General features: G+C 43.0%; 1 protein-coding gene across 1 annotated transcript in view; it reads right to left on the bottom strand.

The window, feature by feature from the left end:
* Nucleotides 1–471: 471 nt before the first annotated feature.
* The window catches only part of myt1lb (myelin transcription factor 1-like, b), a gene marked incomplete at both ends in the record, with an annotated part of 80,731 nt that continues 59,668 nt past the window's right edge, over nucleotides 472–21,534 (bottom strand). The window contains 10 exons of the mRNA XM_080751072.1: nucleotides 472–612; nucleotides 2,841–2,906; nucleotides 5,685–5,828; nucleotides 7,170–7,273; nucleotides 8,340–8,434; nucleotides 10,354–10,575; nucleotides 15,999–16,082; nucleotides 16,399–16,461; nucleotides 18,206–18,274; nucleotides 20,929–21,050. Coding sequence (XP_080607198.1) covers nucleotides 472–612; nucleotides 2,841–2,906; nucleotides 5,685–5,828; nucleotides 7,170–7,273; nucleotides 8,340–8,434; nucleotides 10,354–10,575; nucleotides 15,999–16,082; nucleotides 16,399–16,461; nucleotides 18,206–18,274; nucleotides 20,929–21,050 — 1,110 coding nt within the window. The remainder of the gene's footprint in view (nucleotides 613–2,840; nucleotides 2,907–5,684; nucleotides 5,829–7,169; nucleotides 7,274–8,339; nucleotides 8,435–10,353; nucleotides 10,576–15,998; nucleotides 16,083–16,398; nucleotides 16,462–18,205; nucleotides 18,275–20,928; nucleotides 21,051–21,534) is intronic.

Genomic DNA, 21,534 nt, shown 5'->3' on the forward strand with positions numbered 1-21,534 from the left:
AGTTCAGCTTTTTCCGTCTAAAATGCTTCGTTGTCAAGCAATAGAAAGAACTCAACGTCCTATAATCATTAGCTTACTGTTCAGAAATATACACTAAAAATGTGCATACATGAGCAGCTAGAAACATTACATGACACTATGTCAGCTCATATGAAAACGTACAAAATGTGAAGCTCCTCAAAAACTATTTTGCCATGTGATTATTTTTTCTTCTTCCTCAAAGCAAGACCCAAAGGAAAACCAAAACAAAATAAGTTACCATGAAGTTATTGTAAGCATAACGACTTTTCTTTGTCTTTGAAAGAACATAATTCGAAGGTATCATAACACTATTAAAGTTACTGCTCCAAAGAAGGAGATGCGTCCGTCACTGTGTCTTTCCTATATGTCAGTGAGTTTTGCTCTACCAGTCACTTCTATCGGAGGGAAAAAACAAAAACAAAACAGAAATCTCTCTTGCGTGCTGGAGGGTTACACTTGGATGCCTTGGACAGCTTGCTTGATATTTTCCAACAGGGCTTTGTTTTCTGGACTCTGGTACTGATCCTGGTTCGTGTACATGTCCGTCAGAGTGGTCACATAAGCGTCAAAGTTCTGCTCGCTGATTGGCTCCTGTGGGGAGGGGGCATTTAAAAAAGAACACACTCAAATTAGACCAGGGGAGGTCCATGGGAGGATACACAATAATCTAGTAAAATCTGCAGCATTTACTCTAAGCGTATTCAGTGTACTAAATGGTACCATGATGGACCAGTAAGGTTGCACATTTCATCTCTCTGTCAGGTGGAAAGTACCTCATGAGTCCAAAACGGTAACTTTTCCTGATACAAATAAAAAGATAGCAAAAGTAGCAGATCTACTGTGCAAGCTCGCTTGTGGATTTGCTACTTTGATGCTTTTGTGAACGAAACGTTAGCATATGGAGATTTCCTACATTTCACTGTTGCTGTTGACGGGAGAGGCTAGCCAGAGAAAATAAAGAATGTGAACAACAGGTTTACCTGCACATTTATGAGGACCTCGTGAAAAATGGATATCTTTGCTGTCTATATTTAACATTTTCTTCTTAAATGAATGCCTTACGTGATCACGCTACAGCGTCACACAAAAGCATCAAAAGTAGATAAGATCAAAATGCGGCGTGAATCGCCGCCTTTTGAGCTTGTAGATCTGCAACTTTTGCTATTTTTTCATTTGCATCCTGAAAAGTAACAGTTTTGGACATATGAAGTTTAAACCCGACAGAGAAGATACACTGATAAGTCAGTGCAGACTGCACGCTTGGCCCAAATGTCAAACATCAACTTCCCGAATGCAGGTTCCTCCAATTGTTTTAGAAAACAGACCTATATGATATTATGTGAAACAATTAGCCTTTTCCGTTCATTGACAATAGTCATTATTACGGTGACCACCTGGCATCCCTATTTTATGAATGCCATATGAATTTGAAAACAGCTGATCTATGGCAGTTCACATGTCGCAATGCGACACATTGTGAGCTTGTAGATCATCTATATTGGCTATTTGGAAAATGTTGAAAGTATAAAAGTGGTTTTAATGAAGGGTAGAGTATGCTAATACAATATAACCTATACCCAGCGATGGGCAGTAGCTACAAGTAGCTAAGCTACATAGCTTAACTACCTTTCTAAGTAGCGTAACGGAAATTTGCTATATTTCATGGGGATAGTTTGTAGTGTAGTTGCCCATCACGGTTGGGAAAAATAAAGTTTGCCAAGTAGCTTGTAGCTTAGGTATCTACATTTCTTTGGGGATAGCTTAGCTGTAGCTTTAGCTATGTTTAATCGAGTGTAACTTGTAGCTTAGGTAACAACATTTTCCAAGTAGCTTGCCCATCACTGCTTATACCATTGGGGTGGCAGTGATGTTACTAGGTTTTCAATGTAATGGGTCCCGGGACCCACAGGTGGTCATTTAAATGGGTCCCAGAAAAGTTTTATGAGTCCTCAATACAATGTTTTCGAGCGCTGTGAGCTTGTACTGTAGATCGGCTATTTTCAAAATGTTTGCCTATTTCTTATATTTATTTTACAATTTGGCTAATGTTTGAACTTAGAACTACTAAAACTACTAAAACATGTGCCCCTAATGAATTCGGGCGCGCAAAATAGCATCGGACGTCGGTGGAATCAAAACATTGACGTTTCTATCGCCTGTTTAAGACTTTCTACGTGGATTTTATTTGTGTTAACGTAGGGTAAAGTAGGATGCTTTCACCCATGAACAATGGTGGTGTCTGTGGAATTTTACCGCAACCCGGTAAATTATTTTAACGTGGACTCCAATGGAGGCGCATCCCCGGGACCCCAGGACCATGACATGAATGAGTCCCTGGGCGACTTGAATGAGTTTTTGATGCGGGATGCGCACGTAATGACATCACTGGGGTGGTTCTATTTTGTCTCCCGGTTCTTCTATTGAGACATTTAGATTGTGTCAAAGTTAATGTTTCACCTGGACACAGGATCTGACACAAACTTTGACCTGATGCTCAAGATTCAATTTATCCCCTGGGAAGAAAACAGGCTCTATCGGCTCAATGGTATACATTTTTTAAAGCAGAAAGCACTTAGATGAGGAAAGTTACATAGCCTAGTGCAACTTGAATACTACGACGAGAAAAGGAGCCTGTACAAAAATGTAATATGGGTGTATGGTTATGGAAAACTTGAAGAGACATGAGACATTTTATAAAAGAATCAAGAAACATGAACAGGCATGAAGTACAGAGGGTTGTCAATTAGTATTCTAGACAGATGTATAAACAAAGAGAAAAAAGATATGATTGGGGAGAAGTGAATAAATCATGTTCTTACTCGTTGGTGCATCTGTAAGCAGCTGTTATTTCTAATGGGAGGAGCCTCTTTGTGTGTCAGGGGTTTCTGCAGAGGGAAAGGTGTCGAAACACGACTATTAGCTGACTTGAAGGAATATCATTTCCAATACACACTAAGCTGTTGTTCTGTAATGTAGACACTAGGGGGCAGTCTTTGATGCACAGTTATGGGGAAGCTAAAAAGTGGAATACAGCATAGCACTACAGGGCAGTGGGTTTCAAACATTCTGTGCTCAAGGACAAGGCACACCAATGGATCAGTTGTGGAAGAAGTACTCAAATTCTTTACTTAAAAGTATGAATACCGCAATTTTACAAGTAAATGTCCGGTAGGCCTATTTAACATTTACTTGAGTAAAAGTAGGAAGGAATTGTGAAATTGCCCTAAAGGGCGAGGTCGTGCCCTGTCTTGGCCGCCAGTGATGTATATCGGACCTTTATAGAGACCCCTGGTAACCATATATGGAGATCCTTGTAGGCTACTATATATGGAGATATGCTGTGAGACCCCAAACATGCTTACTCAGTTATTCGTTATGTGAAAATCCTATGATGTCTATCACATCTGACATCAAACATGCATCCCTTTTATGCCCATACATGGAGATCCCTGTCTGAACCAGCCACACAGATATGGGCTGTCTTCCTCCATTATGGGCATTCCCATATGAAGTCCTGTTAGATATGGGCTTAATATTGATGACATCAGGGATCTCCATATATCGGCATATCACAGTGATGTCAAAGCATGATGTCAGAGCGGCAAACCCATAGACCACGCCTGACACTGCGGTTCCCCTGACACTGACACTGTAGTGTACATCACTGTGACATCACATGTCACAGTGATGTACACTACAGTGTCAAACTACAAACTACAGTGTCAAACTACAAACACTTACAGTGTCAAGCGGTACCCGTCCAGACGGACATACGGGCGTATACAGACAAGCTGTGACGGTTCTGATAGTAAACTGCGACCTGCGGTCGCAATGAGGGTCGATTCTGCCAGTGCGTTTCAATGGGAAATCCACAAATGGCAACAAACCGCTCCATTCCCATTGAAATGCATTGGCAGAATTCGCCCTCATAGGTAGAATAAAAGTGCGGCGTGGCCGATCCCTAAAAGGTATTTCTACATTGCAGTATTGATACTTTTACTTAAATAAAAGCAGTACTTTTTCCACCACTGTCTCATAGCACATCGTTTTGAAACCACGGCTCTAGGGCCTACATTTGCATCCAACTTACAGAATCAGAATGCCACATTTAAGTGAAATTTCAATTAAACTTATTTCCCCTCCTTTAAATCTCTTTAAATTTGAAAGTCAAGTTGAGCTAGAAATGACTTGTTTTTGAGCCACGGGACAAGGCAAGGACCTTTCTTTATAGTCAAGGATTATGGTGTGCATTTTCCACTATGCAAGAGACTAGTGTCTACAGGGACATTAAGGAATAGCATCATGAAGACTGAAATAGGACTAAATAGACCTGGTAAAGAAATGGTTAGCTTTGTACAGCAATCGTCATTATCTTCAAGAGAGTGTAAGAGAATACAAATATTAATTAAAATGTAATAGAAAGAATCTATTCAAGGTTCATGCATTAGATTAGATAACATTAAATCAAATCTTATTTCCTAAAATGATCCTACATTGTCGTAACGAGAGTCAAAATGGTGATGCGATGACACCACATCGTTTTAAAATGTCAGTGAATTTGTGTCAGGTGTAACTACAGTATGGCTGATGATTAAGACTTCTCCATCGGTTTGTGCACTACCTGAAGTCATTACCATATTCTCACCATTGTGACTCTCTCTACATTTCCAATCCATAAAAAAAGCCTCTCATTTCTCAACTCCCCCTTACAGCTTGGAAAGACAAGCAACGTTCTACATTTTAGTCTAAGCATGCAGAATAGGCTCTGGTCAAGTACACAAATAAATCAATTAGCTCATAAAATATTAGATTTCGGCTAAGTCCTGTAACCACTCAAACCCTCTATATTTGAGTCAATTAATACTTAATAGGGGTCGGCTCTGTATGCTCTTTTCGTCCCCCTCCACATCAAATCTCTTTGTGGAAAGAATTGTCTCGCGTACTCGGACAATGAAGGTCCGGGCAATTTCTGCATTAAAACTATACATTTTTTTGTAAGTGAAGACAGTGTGCTGGCCTTATTTTTTATTTTTGCTTCATTATTCCGACCCTCCTGTCCATTTTAGGAGGAACTTTTGGACTGAGAATCAGGGACGTGCTGGCCATTGGGAAAAGCGGGACAACTCCCGAACGGCCGGTTCATTCCCGGCCGGTCCAGGCCAGCCATTAGGAAAAAAATAAAAAATAAATGTCTGCCTTCGTTCCATTTTGGGGGCTGTGCGGCCAACAAAGTAAATCGTCACTGTCGGGCAGAAACCTTGTATCTCCAAGTTTCAAATTTATATTTTTTTTCACAAAGCAAAGCCCTGCTTCATCATACAAGGCCGTTGCACAAAAGTAGTGAAAACAGCTGATCTACAAGCACAGAACGCCTCGCGCTGCGAGGCGTTGTGTGCTTGTAGATCGGCTGTTTTCACTAGTTTAAATCATTTTTAAAATGATAAATACAAAACAAACGGTTTTGGACATATAAGGTTTCCATCCGACAACGACGAAATATAGCAAAAAATAAATAAAAATGAGGGCCTCTCCAACTCTTTTTCCCAGGCTGAATCAGGGGCCCAGCACGTCCCTGCTAAGAATATTTCCCCACCGGAATAGGGGGATGCTACAGGGTTTAAGTGGGTAACTTTGCCGGCTTGCCGTTTCCTGGTGGCCCTTACCATATGAGGGAGCTGGACATTAGCTAAACTGTTTATCAGTGACTGGCTGAGGTGGGCCAGCTCATGCAGCAGAGATTCATTTTGCTGTTCAATCACCTTGTTTTCATCCTCTATGGACTTCAGGTTGGACTCCATGGTGGTGATCTGAAGGAGAGGGTTGTTTTGGGGGGCGAGGAAAGCACAAAGGTTAGAGTACCGGTAAATGTTTGCAAATATATATCTTCATCTCTGTCGGGCGGACACCTCGTACTGTACGTCCAAAACGGTTACTTTTCAGGATTTGAAAGAGCATATCGTCGTTGTCGGGTGGAAACCTCGTACCGGTATCTCCAAGTTTCAAATTTGTATGTTCTTTCGCAAAGTAAAGCCCTGCTTCATCGTACAAGGCCGTCGCACAAAAGTAGTGAAAACAGCAGATCTACAAGTGCGAGGCGTTGTGTGCTTGTAGATCGGCTGTTTTCACTAGTTTGAATCATTATTTAAAATGAAAAATGCAAAACGAACGGTTTTAGACATACAAGGTTTTCACCCGACAACGACGATATATAAGCTCGAAAAGTTATACAGATCTGCTACTTTTGATGCTTTTGTGTGACGCTGATGTAGTATGATCAAGTAGGGCATTAATTTAAGAAAGAAAAAACACAAAAAGAGATAAGAGCTTTCTGCCCGACACGAATGATATTCAAATGCAAGCACAAACACACACGTGAACACTAGACTGGCTTGGGCTGATTTCGATAATATTTAAAGGGATCGATATTCCACTTTCAAAATAACTTTTGGTCTTTTTATTGTCTAATCAGGCTTTTAGGAACACCCTGAACAGTTTTTAATTTGCTTGATTCAGTATTTAGATATTTGATGTAAATGTTATCAGGCCCTACTCCTCCAGGACCTTTCCCCACACACACCCATTGTAACTTCAAACTCCATTTTAACCATGATAGATTCATTAAAAACACCTATTATTTTTTGGGGGAAATGGAAAAAGTTGAATACAATAAAAATATATTAAAGATAATTGAAAAAAGTTATTGGAAAAACACGGCCTGCTCACGTATTAGGATGGTATTATGAGTCACCAGAAAAAATAATGGGTGTTTTGAATGAATCTATCATGGTTAAAATGGAGTTTTGAAGTTACAATGGGTGTGTATGGGGAAAGGTGCTTGAGGAGTAGGGCCTGGTAACATGTACATCAAATATCTAAATACTGAATGGAGCAAATTAAAAACGTTTCAGGGTGTTCCTAAAAGCCTGATTAGACGATAAAATTACCAAAAGCTTTTTTGAAAGTGGAATATCCCTTTAATATCATGATATTGACGTTATACCAGTCTATTTTCACAATATCAGTGAGACTGGTCCGCCATAATGCGTTTCAGATAATCGCCCCGAGCCTTTCGCACACGAAAACATCATCGCGAACAGAGCACACACGTTGAACGAGGCGTTTCAACCATCGCACTGGTTTTACTGTACCTGCGTTCTAAGTTTGATCATGTCTGCTTCCACTTGTGAATTCGATTCACCTAAATCTTTGATTTCTTCATCCAGCTGTTTGATTTCATCTTCATGCTCCAGCCCTGGAGGGGAGGAAAGGAACGTCATCAATAATGTATGAGGACCAGCCCTCGTCTATTTCCAACATTTCTTCACGTTAGGACCGAAACAGGTCTGAAACTATACATAACAAAGATATCTGAGTCAACGCCTTGGTGGAATTATTTGACAGATTGGCAGCGTTTTAGCTGATTAAAAGAACGGAAAAACTCATTATGATCCCTGCACATAAAAGCCATCATAGTCTGTGGTATAGCGTAACCAAAGAGGGAAGCTAAAGTCCACACCACAGCGAACAGTCCTCTGCCCTAATTACTACTGGCTAGCATCGGATCCTGCATGTCTGTGATTACTGCCAAGCAATTGCAGCCCTTTCCTTTCAGGCTGGTGTTCCCTGTCCAACACTCATTATTTAGATCTCAGCTCTGATTGGCCGTTTATTTCAAATTTGGGCACCTACTCGGGAGCAGGTTCATTACGCCCACGCTGTCCTGATTGGCTCATTATCTGAAAAAACTGGAATTACGCTCGGTGTCTGGTTTTCGTTTTCTGTTTTTTGTTGTTGTTGTTGTTGTTGTTGATTGGTTGGCATAGTGTGGGTGACTGGTAGGGATGGGACGATATGAAAATGTCATATCACGATTATTGTGACCAAAGAAATCATGATTTACGATATTATCGCGATAATCAAGTCAATTATCCCGGGGTGGAACATTTGCCAAAAAAATAGCAGATCTACAAGCTTGTGAGCTTGTAGATCGGCTATTGGCAAAGACATTTAATAGAGAGTGAAAAAAGACTGTAGATCGGCTATTTTTTGGCAAAGACATTTAATAGAGAGTGAAAAAAGACTGTATCAAGTACGTATATTATAAGTACCTTTTACCAATTATAGAGGGTTTAAGTTGTACCGGATATGCAGCTCGGCGAACAAAAGGTGAATTGATCCCAGTGCATGACAATATCACGATAAGTTAAATCTCAACGATACGATAATCGAGAGTGTTTTTTATCACAATAAACGATAATATCGCTTATCGTCCCGTCCCTAGTGACTGGTTGGTTGGTTGGTTGGTGACATGGTCGTACCGTTGCTGGAGCGCTGCTGCTTTATTGTTAGCATGTCCATCCCGGAGAGTCTGGCTTTCCTCATGGCGGAGGTGGCACGTGGACAACCCGACAGGCTGGTGGCACAGAGAAGAGAAGGGAGACCATTGTTTTATTGTTGTATTCTGGGGTCCTCGCAAGCAATGTACCCAGCGTCCGTTGTGAACTCCGGAGATTATTAATTAATAGTGGATCATCATGGCAAAAGAAAGCAAGTATAACCACCTCTTCAATGTCGCTGTCTTTACACATAATATAACACATGATACATGACAGTCAAATCCGGGGTGGGAATTTAACTGCGTGGACCCTATAGCAGGGGTCTTCAACGTTTTCAGGCCAAGTACCCCTTAGTTGACAGAGAGATGAAGCATCATAGATTCCATGTAGTTTCATTGTTTGACAGCACGATCATCAGTATATTTTGGATTCATGTAAATGTGGGTTTTCAGATATTTAACCACTTGAACCGTCAATACTTAATAAACTTGACCTTTCACTGTACTTAGACTGCTCTTTTCTCCCTCCAAAGCTCTTTGCAGAAAATAGCCGATCTACAAGCTCACAACGCCTTGCAGCGCGAGGCGTTGTGAGCTTGTATTTTTGGCTAAAGTTCTCCGAATATGGACACTAGGGTTCAAGTGATTAATAGTAAAGGGGGGAAAAAACAAGTTTCTCACACAACAATTTGGAGGACCCCCCTAGTTGAAGACCCCTGCCCTATAGCATACCTATTTTGGTCATGTCATATTAGAGCAAACATTCTGTGAAAATAGCCGAGCGATTTGGTGAAAACAGCCGATTCTCGCAGAAGAGATAATGGTGTTTAGAGGAAAAGAAGGAGCGGGCCAAGGATAGTCAAGTCAAAGGAAGTACATGGGGATTTAAAGTGTGGTTAAACTAAAACTCTGGATTTCAGTGTGCTGGCTTGGCATACGAGTGCTAATTAATCACTGATATTACTCCTCATCAATCCTTGCCAGTTCCAGACGCGTGCAGAGCTCCGTCATAGCAAGTAGGTCAAGAGACAAGAAATAGGATAACGCTGAAGTTCAGTCCCACTTGCAATGAGAAGAAATTCAGTGGTGGAAAGCACATTATATTTACTCAAGTACTGCACTTGTATTAGCCTTTCTTTTCATACTTTATACTTTTACTCCACATCTCAGAGGCATATTGTATTTTTTTGGCAGCTGTAGTTTCTAGTTACTTTGCAGATAGATTATTAACACAAAACATACATTAACTGATAAGAGTGTTATGTATTATTATAGATTAAACTACCCAACTTTACCAGCTGCTGCATTAAAGAGAGGAACACATTAATGCCTTACTGATTACAATCCAATAATATGATGGTGAAATGGGCCATGCTGCATAATGAGTACTTTTACATTTTGGCAAGTATATTTTGATAGTATATTTTGATGACGAACTTTTGACTCAAGTCAAATTTTGAAAGCAGAAGTTTTACTTGGGATATAACAGAGTGTATGCTATGTATTATTATATATAATATAAGTTTGCTTACAAAACAAAATAAAGAGTACTTCTACCATCACTGAATGGGGTACATTCAAGGTATCACACTGTTTGGTGGACAAAAGGCAGAGACAATATTACTGTACCAGCATCAGTCCAATCATGTCCATAGTATCTCCAAAATGTTCGGTGTGTTGGACTTTCCGACGTGCACATTTCCGAACTCTAATACGGTCTAATGCTTTTCAGAAGTCGCGAATGACATCATTTTATGGTCGAAAATGACATTTTGACCGAAATCTTCGGGTTTCGGTCAAAGTACACAGTGGTTCTCAAACCTTTTCGGGTCAAGGACTCCCCAAAAAGATATGTATTTGGCTGCGGAGTGCGGACCACCCATATCAGAATTATATTTGAAGCAGGGACCCCCTGGAAGCCCCCCCCCCCCAAGGACCTTTGGAGAGTCATTTTGAGAACCAACATAGGGAAGACCCCCTCATAATAGACCACCCACCTGCGATGTGTCAGGAAGCTGCCGCTGACGTGGCCCGAGCCGTCGCAGCCTGGCGTGGGGCAGGACATGCCGTCCGTCTTGCCGGCCTTCCAGGTGAACTGGATGCCGTTCAGGTAGCCGTCCTTCTGCCGCTTGGCGGCGATGGGGCACCCCGACGCGCTGCGGTGGGACGCGTACTTCCCCGTCACGTGACCCTGCCCGTCGCAGCCCGGGACTGGACACCTGAGAGTGGGACACACACACACACACACACACACACACACACACACACACACACACACACACACACACACACACACACACACACACACACACACACACACACACACACACACACGGTCAGAATAGCATGGGAGGGTGGCACAGCAACTGTAGCATTCAGACCAGGTTCTTATGTTCTTAAGAATGTTTTTATTTTGATCATAAAAAACAATTACTGAATGTAATTGAATGTCTTTCTTCAGAATATGTATGACACTTACCGGTATTTACTATGACACTATGTATGAGAGAGTAATTGGTAAAAGGTACTTATAATATACGTACTTGATGAATTCTCACTCTCTATCAAATGTCCGTCCAGGATAATGGATTTAGATTATCGCGATAAGATTGTAAATCGCGATTTCTAAATCGCGATTTCTTTTGTCACAATAATCGTGATATGAAATTTTCATATCGTCCCATGCCTATTTGACACATTGCTAGCCAGGCATGGAATCGGCCCCATTCATTCATTCATTCATTCATTCATTCATTCCTTGTGTGTTGTTCATAAAAGCGCAGCCTGGAACTCGTCATAATCATCCTCATTGTCGTCCTGATTATCTGAGCCGCCATTATCATTATCATTGTCATCATCGTCGGGGCAATTGTAATCACGTCAATGATTACCCAGTAAAATCCTGCGTGTAACACAAGAGCGTAGGTACGAATGTAACCAAAATGGACCCTATTTGGGTCGCATTTATACTCTCCTCAGAGTGAAATGAACGCTGTGTGCGTGCGGTTGTGTGTGTGTGTGTGTGTGTGTGTGTGTGTGTGTGTGTGTGTGTGCGCGTGCGTGCGTGTGTGCGTGCTCATCATCACCACCAACCACTACGTGTGTGTTGTCACCGTAACAAGCAAACAAAAATAAATCCCTCTGATTATATAATGGCCACAATCAGTCTTTTTTCGGAGCGACTGGGACCCGAGTGCCGTCAGACACACTGACCCCTTTGACATACGATAGTGCTCTGAATAACAAAAGCATATATATATTTATGTCGCCAGCCATGCCCCCCCCCCCCCCCCCCCCCCCTCACCCTATCTCTCACCTCAGCATTAACCCATTCAGAACGGGTACACATTATTGTGTATCATTATTTTATAATTTAACTAATTGAAAAATAGCAGATATACAAGCTCACAGCGCGGCACCGAGTGCCGCGCTGCAAGCTTGTAGATCTGCTATGAAAAAGTCGTGAAAATGTGTGCAAATCTTTGAATATATGTATTTTTAAAGCGAACGTTTGTAACTCAAATGTTGCTTCTGGGTGGTCCCTGGAACTAGATATTTTGAGATGCGGGTCCGTGGCCAAATAAATATCAGTTTGGGGGTCCTTCACATGAAAACGTTTGAGAACCACTGACATGGTAGTCTCTCAAGAACAGACTAACTGAGCTCCAGTTAAGTGAAAAGGACCTTTTCTTTGACGATGGCTAGCCAGATCGCTGACATAGAAACATAGGTTTTTCAAAAAACCTTAGAAGGATTCAAAAGACACTTTGAGAAATCGGATCAAAATTCAAATTTTCACGATTTAAAATAAATAGCTGATCTACAAGCTCGCAGCGCGGCAGTGCCGCGCTGTGAGCTTGTATATCTGCTATTTTTCAATAGTTAAAGCATAAAATAATGATACGCAATGATGTGTACCCGTTCTGAGTGGGTTAATATAAACAAAAGATAGCATAATCTGATGTTGGAGCTGTCTCCCGGCGCTAGCCTTATCGCGCTACACTGCGCGCTACAGATCTGGAATGCTGCCTGTGTGTCAACACACCCGGCGCTAATCAGATGCAGCGATGGCAACACGAGTGATTCCACATGTCATATCTTCCACGCGCAAAAGAAACAACAACCCAAAAACCAACAGATTACGCCATCGTTCAGAGTGTGTGTAAAATGGAACCGAAACGGACCCGTACGCGTTCGTTTTGCGCACACTCTGAGTTAAATTGTCACTCGAGGTGTTACGGGTTCAGCTAGGGTGAAACTGTCCTGTCTTTAAAGGAGTCATTCAGACCAAAACACATATACACTCTCTCATAACTAACACAATGGATTGTCCTTAGGCTAGTTCGGTTTTATCTTTAGCTTCAAAGTTAGTATTTTTTTATTGGATTGTGTTTACACAACGTCCTGAGACCAACCACACCACTGTTTTGACCTCACAGGCACCCTTACTTGTCAAACAGATGAGAAGATCCTCTGCTCCTCCCCTCCCTTTCTAGGCTCTCCTCTCCCTGCTCTGGTGTAGAGCAGAAGCCGTTTGACAAGTAAGGGTGCCTGTGAGGTCAAAACAGCGGTTTGGTTGGTCTCAGGACGTTGTGTAAACACAATCCAATAAAAAAATACTAACTTTGAAGCTAAAGAAATAACCGCACTAGCCTAAGGACAATCCACTGTGTTAGTTATGAGAGAATCCGCAAAATCTAGCAACAGGGGCAGCCGAAATCTAGCAAAAGGGGCAGCTATGAAAAAAATCGACTAAAGCAGGTATTAAGGGGTATGATAAAAGGCAGATTTAACCCTATATGTGTTTTGGTCTGAATGACAGTTTTCCGTGTGTATTGGACTATGTAAGTTCATATTCTGTTAAAAGCATCCCTATAGCGAATAAGCCTTTTATGCCTTAATACACTATAATCGTCTCTATAACTAAAATAGAAAATGTAGAAATAGTTCATCTTTCACTCAATAAGGACAACTGCTAATGCTCACATTAACCTTAGGAAGTACAGTATGAAGTTGTTTTCTATAGCGGTCCCTATTGTGTGAAAGACTCATTAGTGTTCTAGTAAAATCTAGGCTTTGTGGGGAGATAGATGGGGATGGACATGCAGCACAATGCAGCCTGTCGGGATCGGGACGGGAACCCGCAATGCGTTGCCAGGCTAAGGTTAACTACTTTTGCTGGGACCCCCTGGAACTCCCCCCAAGGACTCCCGGGGGTCCCCCGACCCCAATTGGCGTAGCCGTAAGCATGGCATTAGATAATGATTGACTGTTCTTCTATAATTTAGCTTTCCACCTAATTTAGCACCCTAAAAACTTTTTTTTTTACATTTAAACATTGATCCGTTTGTCTGGTCCCAGATCTCCACTCTCTGTGGGAGACTCTCAACACTGGTCCAGACCCACGGCCAGTTTAAGTCTCACTCTTGTTCCAACTCCGCACGACCTGGAAGTCAACTCGTTTCAGCCTGGCATTTAACACATCCCTGACCCACGCTGTTAAAGCCCCATCAACTGCCAAGTGTGTGACAAGGGCTACATGTGTGTTACGTGCCAGCGAAACTGTGCCAGTCTAGACTGCCCTCCAGGCAGATCTGACGCTCAGCTGGGGAAGGTGGAGGAAATGAGTTTGTCTTTATCCATGGGCTAATGAACACTGCGCTGGCCGGGGTTCTGCTGAAGCACCCCTACAAGACCCTCCTTGCTCTCTTAAGTGGCAGATGGGATATCCTGGCTCTCACTCTCTCTCTCTTTCTTCAGCCCACCCGTGGTTTCAACACAGGTGAATCTTGTCAAAAGAGCGAGGTGTGGGGTAAAACCCTCCGGAGAGGCCGAGCCCCAAGCCTGGCTCTAGCCAAGCAGAGAAGAAGGGGGGAATTGGGGCCTCGCGTGGCCCATCCAGGCAGAGCGCCAACGACAGCTCCCCACGGTACGTCTATAAGCTCCCCCGGGCCAAACGCAGCCAGAGCTGGAGGGAGGTGTACAGGGCCACCATCCAAGGGTCAGGGATATCCTGGCATTGCAAAAGATGCAACGAATATTGAGTAGTGTACTGTGGCCATTGCCCAATAAGAACGAAAGAGTCGTCACATTTCAATCAAGGGGGAAACTCATCTACGTATCTCATATCGTTGCTCTTCCTCTGATCTCCATATTTTAGCTTTTTGTGTTTTTTTCATAAATTAATGCCCTACTTGATTATACTACAGTGTCACACAAAAGCATCAAAAGTAGCTGATCTTCAAGCTCGAAACGTGGCACGAAGTGACATGTTTTGAGCTTGCATGTCTGCTACTTTTGCTACTTTTGAATTTGAATCCTGAAAAGTACGAGTATTTGGACATATGAGGTTTCCACCTGACAGAGATGATACTTAATTTCTTTATAAAATGTTAGCAAATGAATAGAGATCACGTACAGATTATTCAAGATCAAAGCTGCATCAACCTCACTTTGAGTTACCCATAAAGTATGCAGTCAAATCCTCATCACATTCATCAAAAAATAGTATTATTATTTTAACCCTGAGGAGTGTCCAAATTGTAAGCAAATGGGAGTGCAGCGACGGAAGGATCCTGCCCTTGTTTGGCAACCGCCGCGAACAGTAATTAGAGGCATTTTGCATTCATTTCCACGTCCACTAACAGCGGCTACAGAGAGAGAGAGAGATAATGGCCAGCCCAAGGCGAGAGAGGGAAACTGTGGGAAACTGGCCGCTGTGCCCCCTCAGAAACCCCGGTGGACTGACAAGATATAGCGCGGCCAGAGAGTGTGTTGTTTGTACTCTGCACCACCAGAGAAATCAATGCAACTGCAGCGCGCGGGCCAGAAAGAAGCCCCGTTGTGGGATTTAGGTGGACTCCAAATCAATCTCTCCTCTCTACATCTCTCTCTCTCTCTCTCTCTCTCTCTCTCTCCCTCTCCCTCCCCACTAGCGTCTTTTGGGTTCTCACACAGGGGACTGCAGCTATATAGCTCTTCCCCCCTCTCAGAACCCCGACGCTAACAGCTCTTGCATTTTAACAAGTCGGGGTCGTCTCCCTTTTCTTAAAGAGGTGGTGCCATGATTTTCCCCCCTCTAAAACATGATTATCAGGTATTATGATTATACTAGGAGGAAGATTTTTTCCAAAAAAGTATACAGAAAGAGTTAAAATTGGGTTTTTATGTGGCCACACCCCCAGCTCATTAAGTATGCATGGATGTCATGGTGGGTGGTGACCCAGCTGAAGTTAGCCACACCCCACAATGTTGGGTGAATGGTAATTAGGGGAGGAGTTGATTCTGTGATGTCATTGTATCTGTGTTTTTTAACTGACACTTTTGACCACAAGGTGGCAGCCTCCAAGAGAAAACAAACAAATACCAAGAGAATACATAATTGCTCATAAAAAACACACCAGGGGGTCTAATGAAGTACTTTCAACCTCCTAGACACATGAAAAACAGAAAAAGTACAAAACTATGGCACCACCTCTCTTAAATGATACAACGCGTGACAACGTTGTGGGGGGAACGCCATCTAAAATGTGTAACAGCGCCGTAAGCGTTTGGTGGTGGTGGTGGTGGATGCTGAAGAGTTTGGGTATTATCAGAGGTTTTTCTTTTTTTTTTAGACTGATGAGGCGGTGTCCTCCTGTACCTGATAGGCTCCTGGTCCTCCTTGTTCTCCTTACTGTGAATGATCTTTATCCCACTCTTCCTGGCCCGCGGACACCCTGAGAGACTGCAGATAAACGACACTGCGTTAGTATAAAGTAGTGTGTGTGTGTGTGTGTGTGTGTGTGTGTGTGTGTGTGTGTGTGTGTGTGTGTGTGTGTGTGTGTGTGTGTGTGTGTGTGTGTGTGTGTGTGTGTGTCTGTGTGTGTACATGAAAGGCAGATCTAAAGACTTAAATTATTCTGCTTTGGCAGTATATGCACGCATATGTCGGGAGGAGAAGAGATAAAGGGAAGAGAGCGAGAGAGATCTGCAGTGTGGCTGTACAGTATTTGTGTGTGTGCGTGCGTGGCTGCGTGCGTGTGTGTGTGGGTGCGCTTTACCTTCTGTGTGAGGCGTAGTTGCCAGTGATATGCCCCGAACCATCGCACCCCGGTGTCGGGCACCTGGGGACACAAAACGCACAAAAGACTCAGGGCCTACAGCAAAGAGTATAATACTGAGGGGAGCAATGCAGCCACGCTGCATACAGGGCATACAGTCTTTGTGGCATCATGTTCCTGTTGTTATTATTGTATAATAATGTACATTTCAGGATACTGCCAACTAGCATAGCGTCGTTGTCGGGTGAAAACCTTGTACAGTATGTCCAAAACCGTTCGTTTTGCATTTTCCATTTTAAAAATGATTTAAACTAGTGAAAACAGCCGATCTACAAGCACACAACGCCTCGCGGTGCGAGGCGTTGCGTGCTTGTAGATCTGCTGTTTTCACTAATTTTGTGCGACAGCCCTGTGCGATGAAGCAGGGCTTTACTTTGCGAAATAATGTACACATTTGAAACTTGATTTCAAGGTTTCCACCCGACAACAACGATAAGAATTCTACCAAACAAAACACACATGATCCTGACGTCAGTCAATGCAGCCTCTTTACAGCTCCTTAGGATTACAGTTAACAATGTACCTCCCTGTGTGTTTTTTTGCCCTGCTGATAGCAAGGCAAAGTATGAATGGACTGACAAATAAACCACTTAACCGCTTAAACCCCAGCATCCACTTTGTAGCTTTCCCCACAAAAACAGAAAAGACACAAGCAGAGAGCCCTGAGAAACTCTACTCAACCATATGGGGTTTAAGTGGTTAAAAAGCAGCCAGAAATGACCAATAATTAACTCTATGTCTGGGAAATGGTTTCACAATGCTATACATCAGACCACCCTGAAAGAAGGCAGCTTGTCTGTCCGAATCATTGTGCAGCTACGAGTGTGCGGCTACTGTATACTCTTTTATTGTTGGGAATCATGCATTCTACCACTTTTTTGTTCAAATACTGGATTCTGATTGGTTTAAAACAGTGGTAAATAGGCCAACAACCTTGAGTTGGCTCATGGACCCCACCCACTGAAACAATTAATGATTTTAACTAAAGATCCTTGCAAGTTACAACTGTGTTTTCTTTAATTTATATGGAAAAAGTGGTGGCCTGCGGCTCGTGGCACAACCCTGAAACAGTGGTAAATCAGCCAACAACCCACTCCCTCTCATGGTAAATGGCTTACTTCACCAATCACCACTTAAACCCTGTATAATTAGTTAATTAAAGGGGAAGACCACCCATTTTCAATATTGAACTATGTCATTAATATACCTTAGAGGAGTGGAAATAGAAAAAAAGTTCCCCCCCTTCTGTGTTGCCTAGAACTGGAGGATTCATTTTGGGGTTTGTATTGTAAAGTACAACTTGATGACATCACACCATTGTACTTTACAATACAAACCCCAAAATCAATCCTCCAGTTCTAGGCAACACAGAAGGGGGGAACTTTTTTTCTATTTCCACACAACTCCTCTAAGGTATATTAATGACATAGTTCAATATTGAAAATGGGTGGTCTTCCCCTTTAATACTTAGTCCATCGGGGTCGGCTCTGTACTTCGTCCACTACATTCCCTCTATACACCAAATCTATTTGCCGGAAATAGACGATGTGCAAGCTCACGATGCGCCGTGTTGCGACATATTGTGAGCTTGTAGATCTGCTATTTCTGGCGGATGTTCCCCGTAGAATAACGACACCGAGGATCAAGTGATTAACAAGGCTGACCTGGCTGTTTCCGGGTAGAAAGAGCAAAACTATATAAGAAATCATTGGAGAAAAAGAATGTTGTGACGTCTCTCATTCCTTACTTGAGCTCTTGAGCGTTGGTGGCCAACATACTTCGAATGCTTTTATCGGCTAAAGGACAACCTGAGAGACTGGAAAACACAGCAGAAAAACATTAGCTTGTCGATTGGTGACACGATGAGCCAAACCATTGAAGTACAATACATATTCACAGAACACATATTTAAACACATACACCAGGGGTCTTCAACAGGGGGTCCTCAGAGTTACTACAGGGGGGCCACCAAATCTTTGTGTGATAGGATGATGTTTTTTTTACATTAATCACTTGAACCCTAGCATCCCTATTCCGAGTGGAACATTAGCCAAAAATAGCAGATCTACAAGCTTACAACGCCTCGCGCTGTGAGGCGTTGTAAGCTTGTAGATCGGCTATTTTTTGGCAAAGAGGTTTGCTTTGATTTGACGGTTCAAGTGGTTAAATGTCTGAAAATACACATCACTCCAACATGATGACAGTGCTGTCAAACAAGTCTAAGCTGTCTAAGAAATATATGGACATTTCTAATCTGCGACACAATTTTATACAATATGTAGTGGGGGGTCCCTGCTTCATCTTTCTCTCAGGTAAGCGGTCCTTGGCCTGAAAACGTGGAAGACCCCTGACATACACACTCAAGAAAAACACAATTTGACAAGACAGGAAATGCAAGGAAGCCATGATGCAAGTGCAAGGGGAGTTGATAAAGACGTTAACCCTCTGAATGTTTCAGTTGAGTCTGATCAGTGGTTTATGCACACCCAACACCTCCTACGGATGTGTTAGAGTTAGAGCATAACACGTCTCCCAGATGTGTTAGGCGTATTTTGTGTTCTGCACCAAAACGTACCCGAATGTATCCCATGGTTACTTGCAAAAAGAGTTATACAGTTGGAGTCAAGTTATGGCTTATAATGGATGTTGAACACTGGTAGAATGTTGGGTTGTACACAATGTACAGTCAGCTATCTGGGCGAGTAACCTCTTACAGTACCTCCATATTCTAACTTTTTGTGGGGTTTTTTCTTCGTAAGCATCAAAAGTAGTCTAATGTAGCAGGTAGATCTTTTTTTTATGTTGAACAGTTTTGGACATATGAGGTTGAAATAGATATCGTCAATCATCTTTATCTGCTTCTTCTGTGCTCTGCGCATGAGAACCGTACACAGCGTTTTCATTCAGGCTCATGGTGAAACAAAAACATATTAAAATCGCACTGTTTGGCAAATAAAGAAAGGCAAACAAAGGCCAATAGAGACAATGTGTTATTTAGCGAGTGAAAGATTCTCCTGAGCACAGAAGCAACTGTTATTATTATTGTATAATAATGTACATTTCAGGATACTGCCAACTAGCATAACGTCGTTGTCGGGTGAAAACCTTGTATGTCCAAAACCGTTCGTTTTGCATTTTCCATTTTAAAAATGATTTAAACTAGTGAAAACAGCCGATCTACAAGCACACCGCGAGGCGTTTTGTGCTTGTAGATCTGCTGTTTTCACTACTTTTTTTGCAACAGTGATTCGTATCATGCCGAGGAGGTAGCCGCCATGCAACCCACGTTTCTACCAAACATTCAACGTGGCTTTAAGTCCAGTCTTAGTCCATAAACCTATTTCAGGGGGACAATCTCGGTGGACCAGCGTGCATAAAGTACAGTAACGTCAGTTCCCTGGATTGACATTCCACTTTACTACTGTGCTGTGAAACTGCCAACTGTGCACGGTGGAAAAGAGCCAAGGACTGAATGACATTGATCCAGGAGGCTGACATGTTTTTTGCAACACATGCACCACTTGTGCTCCGTTCGAGTCATTACTATTATGTCTTTGGGAAATCGGGTTTCCGATATCGTCAAAGGGTTAACGCATCAGAGAGAGAGAGAGAGAGAGAGAGAGAGAGAAGCGTTTCTGCCTACAGGAGTCTGGACAGCGTGGTTCGAGGAGGTAAGCTGAAAACAATAAACCGGTGAGAGATAAAGACTCCAGGAGAAAAGGAAGTCACACCTTCGATGTGAGGCGAAATTGCTCGTCAAGTGACCACTACTACCACATCCCAGTGTAGGACATCTGCCACCGGGAAAAATAGATATAGGATTATGAGCCCAAGAGGGAGAAGAAAAAACTAAAAGGGGTTGGGGTTCTTGCTTTTTTTTTTTTTTTGTCTTTTTGTTTAGCTTCACTGTCTGCGATCCACTGGTTGTAATAATTGGCCCTGGAGACCAGAGAGCTATTAGTGCTATACGCAGGCCGTTATATGTCAAAGCATTGGGAGACGGAAAATACAATGGAAGCTATACTGTAGACAGAAGAAGCTATACCATAGAGTAGCAGGCTGGAGGGGGGCATTAAAAATACTGCCATAACACGATGTAGCAAAGCCACTGGCAATAGCTCTAAGAGGGGAAGAGTAGGGTGAACGTGAAGCTCAATGCATACTTCATCGCACGGCGGTGTAGCTCGCCAAAAATAGCCGACCGACGCGATACGCGTCGTGAGCTTGTCGGTCGTCTGTGTTTTGCCATGCGTCGTCGTGCGACGGAGCATAAATTAGGCATGAGGAAGATGGAAGCGCGATGAACAGAGAGAGAGAGGTGTCGGAGAGAAGGGAGAGGGACGAACTACAGGGGAAAATAAAAATAAAAATGGGGTGGAGTGGAGTGGGCAGCAGCAGGCGGGTGAGGGGGCAATCGATGCGGTTGGGGGCTCGGGGGGCGAAGGGGGAGGCGGGGCGGGGTGATCTTACGTTATCAGGTCCTTCTTGCTCTCCTTGCAGTGGATGTACTTGGGCTTGGGACTGGGCATGCTCACGTCTGTGGCGTACGCACGGTCGTCCAGCAGGTCCTGGAACGGGTCCAGGTCGTCCGGCTGCAGGGGGGGAGGGAGGGAGGGAGGGAGGGATGGAGGGAGGGAAGGAGGGAAGGAGGAGATAGAGAGATAGGATGACTTTAAGTCTTAAGAGGCTCCTTTGTCTCTTTACACTCAATCGTCATATATAAAAAATAGCACATCTGCTATAGTGTCCAGGTAGCTCAGAGAGTCGGTAGAGCTCTCGCCTTTGGACCGCAAGCGTAGTATAAGTACTACTGGGAGATGATGGTAGGTCTAGCGCATTGAAACAGGGATAGACCGCCGCACTCTCTGCCGATACAGACAATAAGCCTCTGCCATGCACCTACTTACTTACATTTACAAGCCGTGCGACGTGTTTTGAGCTTGCCTTGTCCATTTGGATAGTGTCAAAGGAAAAGTGTAGATAGAGAAACCCAGGAGGCCTAGTGTAGACCCCTGGGGGACACCGGACAACTAAGTACATACAGGGTTTAAGTGGTTAAAACAGAAGAATAAGGTC

The sequence above is a fragment of the Nannobrachium achirus genome (genome assembly GCF_963921795.1).
Source record: "Nannobrachium achirus genome assembly, chromosome: 20".
Lineage (NCBI taxonomy): Eukaryota > Metazoa > Chordata > Actinopteri > Myctophiformes > Myctophidae > Nannobrachium > Nannobrachium achirus.